At 40.9% G+C, this 6,121-nt stretch overlaps 1 protein-coding gene across 1 annotated transcript; it reads left to right on the top strand.

Annotated features, from left to right (window-relative positions):
* The first annotated feature begins 5,143 nt into the window (after positions 1 to 5,143).
* On the top strand, positions 5,144 to 6,121 carry LOC122655924 (CCG-binding protein 1). The gene is made up of 3 exons (XM_043850314.1): positions 5,144 to 5,403; positions 5,607 to 5,680; positions 5,800 to 6,121. The coding sequence occupies exons 1-3, from the start codon at positions 5,169 to 5,171 to the stop codon at positions 6,118 to 6,120; spliced, it is 630 nt and encodes a 209-aa protein (XP_043706249.1). The 5' UTR covers positions 5,144 to 5,168; the 3' UTR covers position 6,121.

Below are 6,121 nucleotides of genomic sequence, written 5' to 3'. Positions count from 1 at the left end.
CAACTGCCCCTGATGGATTTGATAAATAGTTTCAGACGTCCGAGTTTATATCGCAATGTAATTTTGGTCGGAATGTGAACTGTAGTTCTTGAGTTATCGGCCGACTCAAACCTCGTGAGCCTAATGGAATGAAGATCTAACAAATCCACTGTTGAATAGGGAGCAGACCAATGGCTTAAAAGACGGTATCGGGTCAGGCGTATCGGCTATTCGATAACAATAACTGCCCAAACGGCTCTAATTTGGAGTAAATTTGTTCAAAAATGATTTTCTTAATCGATCTGGATACTGTTTTTTAAAACCATAATCGAACACTTATCAAGTATTGCAGCAATACTGAATCATTTACCCTTTTTTTTTGGGTAACTATACTGAATCATTCACCCTTTTTTTTTTGGGTAACTATACTGAATCATTTACCCAATGTATTCAAGGATGTATATCGGTATGGTATACTACAATATACTACATACCGACACCATATTGAATACCATTCTAATACCATATAAAATCAATTCAATATGATTCTGTACAGGTATTTGGTATAATATGGTATATTTTCGGCATTATGTCCATATTGATACTGTATCGAATACCGATACCATACTGAATTTATTTGGTATGGTTCGGTACGAAAACGGTATCAGTGAACGGTATATGGTACACATTTTTTTATCCTACTCAAGGGCCCATAGGCCAACTACGGAAATTATCTGCTCCATTTCTTGCCCGGTCCAGTTCCCCAAGTCCCTCTAATAGGGGGTGGCAGTGTGTTCGGGCAGGGGTAGAGTGGTCATTTCCCCCCTTTATTAGAGGGACTTGGGGAAATGGAACAGATAAAGATCTGGCCAACTACAAGCTAAGGGGGATAAGACAAGCCAACAATCGACAACTAGGGTGTACGGTACAGAGTACACATTGCCATCATTAAATGTGTTCCACACATTCCTTTGCATTCCCAATTTTTCGAAGAAAAAAAAGGGGGGGGGGGGAGGAGAAAGAGTATTCTCCAAGCAAGCAGCATAGAGGAGCACACAAATGAAGTGCGGCAAAATAGTTATACATGGATAGTAATGAAGTAATATTAAGTGAAGAGGAGAGTGGTAAACATAGTTTTTATCCTCTCAATTACAATGTCCGTACTTGACGTCAAGTACATCTAATAGAGGGAGGTGGACCCCATGTAGACCCCACCTCAGGTAGTGTGTTTGGACAGGGGGTAGGATAATCATTTATGCCTCCTCTGTTAGATGTACTTGACGTCAAGTACGGGCAATGTAATTGAGAGGATAAAGATCCGCTAGTGTACCCTACTCTAATCGATTGAAAAACCTTTTCAGTTAAAAAAAATAGGAAAATTTACACATACCACCCCCGAGGTTTGACGAAATGATATTTTCACCCCCCAGGTTTGGAAAATTCTACGTACCCCCCTGAGGTTTGCAAACGGTAACAGATAGGTCCATTCCGTCAATTTATGACTAACACTGTTAAAAAGTAGACTTGAACTGACGGAATTGCCCTTCTAAAAAGTTTTCTGCAAACCTCAGGGGGGTATGCAGAAAGTAGTTTTCTACATGGGAGTGTGGCCTACATCAGCACTCCCTTGTGTCTATCTCTCTCCTCCTTAAAACAATGGGGCATAGGTGTCTTTTCACATGGGGAGGAGAGAGATAGACTCATGGGAGTGCTGGTGTAGGCCACACTCCCGGACAGATAACTTTTTCCCCAAAATATATTATGAATCTTCTGAGTTTTATGTTTCCACATGGCCAACTTTGACTGAATTCCAATTTGATGAGTAATTAAATTTAGGAATAAAGTTTCCTATTTGGGATCTTGGCTCCGGCTTTGCACCCTTATGTCAGTGTCTCTTAAAATGATCCCCTAATCCCATAGATTGAACAAAAAAAGGGGAGTTGCTTGGGTCTCTCATAGGCACAGGAGGCATGCTCGTGGACAAAAAACACTTCCCCTTAAGATTATTTCAAAACTTGTACCAAAATTTAGACCCCACATAGAGTAGATATCAGGTCTAAGCACTTATGGTCCCATGGTAAAAGATTGTTTTTCGTTCACAATAAAAGAATGATGGTGTATGTACAATTGGATGTGTATGAAGATGGTTTGTATCAGTCGCTCATTATACATCACGTCCGAATTCAATCTTTGACCCTTCTATGTACGTTCATGCATTCTCTTGTTAAACTATAAACCCCCTTGGTACAATTTGCATTGTATTAGTAGTTGGTGAGACAATAGTTTACCAATACGATGTTCAATCGTTGGTCCAATAGGATAATCAGCCACACTGGGAGTAAGACACAACCTAGACTCATATGGGAGGCAACAGTGGGGAATTTTTCGTCATGGGCAAAAGCCTGACAGAGCAATGCCACGTGAATGAAGAAGGCCCACGGGCTGTAAACTTCTTTCACTAAAGGAGAGCAATGACAATATACGGAGAATAAACATTGGCTAACTCTGTGCCACCAGCCATGGTAATACACAGATGCAATTTTTTTCTAAAAATTTATAAATCTTTTTTCTTTTTTGTCAAATAGCAAATTAAGAGGGACCTTAGGATCTACCCATCCACAAAATTCCATCATCATCCAACATTGCCTAAAATTGGTGTCATCGAAACTAACCAAACTCTCCCTCAAACAGTGAGCCATTAATTGGTTGATGAGTTGCTTCACTTTGGAATGTAGACAAACAAAATTTGGACAAAACAGGATGAGTGGTATCATGTGATAGATTGGATAGAACTGAAATTTTATAATTAGATTAGATCCCAAATTTCTATACTCATGAATCAAGTTTCCTTAGAAAGAAATAAGCCAAGTGATAAAAATAAAGCTCGAAAAATTCTCTAAAATTGCTTACTAGTGCAGAGGAGGCGTTCAATTGGGGAAATCAAGAATGGCTCTCAATGCCATCTGAACACACATAGACATCCCTTTAAAATACTGATTACCTTTACTCCTCCGTCCTTTTTCCAACCTTTGGCTTGTGCTGAATTTGGCACCGTCACTTCAGAATTAATGCTTCTACCAACTTCTTTCAAATTAGGAAGATATTTGTATTTTATTGATTCTACGTCTATATTAAAGTCCATGCAGGGAATACCAAGGCGGTGGGGATTTTTTTACATGTCAAATTTATGTTCCATTTCATTCATGTCCCAGTGGATTATCTCTGTGCATTAATTAGCTTGTGAAGTAATTCCTTTGTTGGTGATTGAGGAATGAATCATTTGGAAATTGGGAGTTGGTGACAGAGTCAAAATTTGGGGAGATAAATGGGTTCCAAGTAACCCAGGCTTCACACTTCCACACCGCCCAAAGGAGGATTGGCTGATCCAATGGGTTGTTGATTTAATCTCTCAACAGAGTAGGTGCTGGAATTTAGAAGTTCTAATCCAATGGTGTTCCCCATCTGATGTTGCAGCGATCTTAAAAATTCCCCTCTTTATTCCTGTGTGAAGATCAACTTAGGTGGGGAGTGGCAAAAGATGGTAAGTTTTCAGTTAAGTCTGCATACCACATGCTTTGTAATATCAAGAAGCAAAGTAGCATACTTCTTTTCACATCAGCCGTTAGTCAACCGTCCAGAAGTCAGTGTGGAGAGCCATTTGGAAGCGCATGTCATTGCCTAAGATCAGATCCTTCCTTTGGTGGCCGGGCGGGCGGAGCTGGGCTAGCATTAGAGGAAAATCTTCTTATCAGGAAAATGACGGGGGATGGCTCTTGCAGTCAATGCGGAGCTGCTTCTGAATCAGTAGACCATATTTTCTTCAATGTCCCTTCGCTCAAGCATTATGGCTTGGATACCCATTGTCCTTCCGTGTCCCTACTTAGAACTACTCCATACTCCAATGGGTGTTGGATGGGAACAAATTCATTCACTTGGGCAAGGCCAAGGCTACAGAAACTATTTGTCTGAGCTCCTTCATATCCTGGTACATATGAATAGCCAGAAATGAGCAAGTGTTTGGGAGAAAAATTTGGACCCTAGAGGAAGTCATTCGTAAAGCCCAAAATGCTTGCTCTGAGTTCCTAAAGTCAAGAGCCACCATGAGTCTTGGGATCCCACCAGCCGTCTCTGAATCACCACGATGTTCCAAGTTGGCGCCAAATGAGGTGTAACAAAAACATCAATACATGATACATAGGAGGTTAGTGAGATCATTTCATGTGAGGAGGAGAGAGATGAAGGGAGGGTATTACTGTTACCCTCCCCTAGCCATGGAATGAGGTATTGGTATTAGATCGTCACGAATCCATATCAGATCAAGGGGGAAAAAAAAACTAATTTTTAATGAAAACTAGAGATGAAATCGACCAATCCAGGGTGATACAGACCTGCTTGGATCGATATTAGATTGTTTTTGGTGGAGTCTGATATTGTCCCAAATCCCAATACCAATATCTCAATCCCTGCCCCTCGCAGCTCAAAGAACCCTTTCCCATATCAAAATAATCATATACCATTTTAGACACTCTCTTCAGCTATGGTGACATAGGAATCTCTTCACCATAGCCATCGACACCCTCGGACTGATATGGAAATGAGTAGTTTAGACTTCGTCAATAGGGAGTGGACTCATGGTCACATCACCAGTATGAAAAATTGGAATTGCCAAGTCAACTTCCACGTGGCTAAACAATATGGAATTAACGAGGCATTCAACTGGCCATCTAGAAGACTCTTTTGCCACAAACGAAGAGAAAGGTTAGCTACATCAAAATATCTCGGGACCATGCCCCTTATATTTGTGTCCACGTATACACTTTCTCTATCCTTATCGCCACTTTCCAGTGCACGTCAAGTGACTGGAGAGGATCCGTGGCGTCTCAACTTAATTGTAGAAACGCCCCCTTTCCACCAGCGTAAGTTAGAGCCAAGCCCTAAACCGCTTGCTGCGCCGCATATAGACTCACAAACAATTAGTATTATATTAAAGGCTAAAAACATTTAAAGAAATAACTTTTTCGAATCCTTATCCGTTCATTATACTATAACAAGTTATATAAGTGATAAGTCAACAATAGAATGAATAGAGATATCCTCTGAGCTCTGAGATCTGCGATCTGCGATCTGATTCTATCATTGAAAACCCTTGTGAATCGCAATTCAACTCAAACAAACCAGAAAGAAAGAAGATGATTAGATCAATGCTTCTACATCCTTCTTCTTCGTCAGCTACGGCGTTCTTCGGAGCTAGCGATCTCAATCGTTCTACGGTGTCGTGTTCGAGGGTGGGTACCACGGTTTGCTCTTCCTCTTCTTCGAGGAGCAATTTTTACACCCCAAATCACGAGCCTTTCAGCAGAAGCAAGATCGATAAAGGTCTTAAAGAGCCCTCGTTCATAGAAAAATGCGAGAATGAGCTTGCAGGTACGTGAACCTTGGCTAGCTTTGGGGTCCATTAATATCAGTTTTGACTTGTGATTTCAAAGCCTGTTTACATGTCCTGTTTCATTTTCATATTTTCTTTTGTCGCGAGACAGAACATTAGGGTTAGTTCTTACTTTTGCAATTTGAGTGCAACTTCGATGGCTCCTTAATCTTTTTGCACTTTTTTCCTTTTACCTGTTCAGATTATTGTTCGACGCTAGAGGGAGACGCATCCTACAGCTGTTGGAGGGCGTACTTTGATCTAAAAAAACTAGAAGTAAGTTCTCACAGATTCACCTGCATCAATTGCTTGAATCCTCAATTCAATCCAATATATAATTATTATAACCAGATTTTGTTTTAAGATTACTTAAATGATGTGGATGGAACTTTCAGACGGAGTACCCAAAAGAAGAAGTAGAGAAGATAGTTCTTCAGTCTGGGGGCGTGAAATCTCTGATCGATTGCATGCACGGAATTTCGGCAATGCGGAGGAAGAAGGAGAGTAACGGAGACATGGAATCGCGAAGACAATCAAATTTGGAGAAAAAGAAAGAGGAACCTTTTCCGGTGCCCGACGGATTGCCGAAATCACGGGAAGAGCTGGAAGAGGAAGAGAGAGCTAGAATGCCGGATTCGTTATACACCAAACTCTTACGAACCAAGGGGAGGTTCCCCGCTTGGTATTCTCCCGCCCCAGACCATGAAACTGATTAGT

This window comes from Telopea speciosissima, chromosome 3, assembly GCF_018873765.1.
Source record: "Telopea speciosissima isolate NSW1024214 ecotype Mountain lineage chromosome 3, Tspe_v1, whole genome shotgun sequence".
Taxonomy (NCBI): Eukaryota; Viridiplantae; Streptophyta; class Magnoliopsida; order Proteales; family Proteaceae; genus Telopea; species Telopea speciosissima.
This window is presented reverse-complemented; position numbering and strand designations above follow the sequence as displayed.

What these genes read in the sequence shown, in the direction of transcription:
- LOC122655924 (XM_043850314.1), top strand. Translation starts at nt 5,169, where the DNA reads ATGATTAGATCAATGCTTCTACATCCTTCTTCTTCGTCAGCTACGGCG. An exon ending in ATGCGAGAATGAGCTTGCAG is followed by an intron (nt 5,404 to 5,606) that starts GTACGTGAACCT and finishes TTACCTGTTCAG; the next exon opens with ATTATTGTTCGACGCTAGAG. An exon ending in TTGATCTAAAAAAACTAGAA is followed by an intron (nt 5,681 to 5,799) that starts GTAAGTTCTCAC and finishes TGGAACTTTCAG; the next exon opens with ACGGAGTACCCAAAAGAAGA.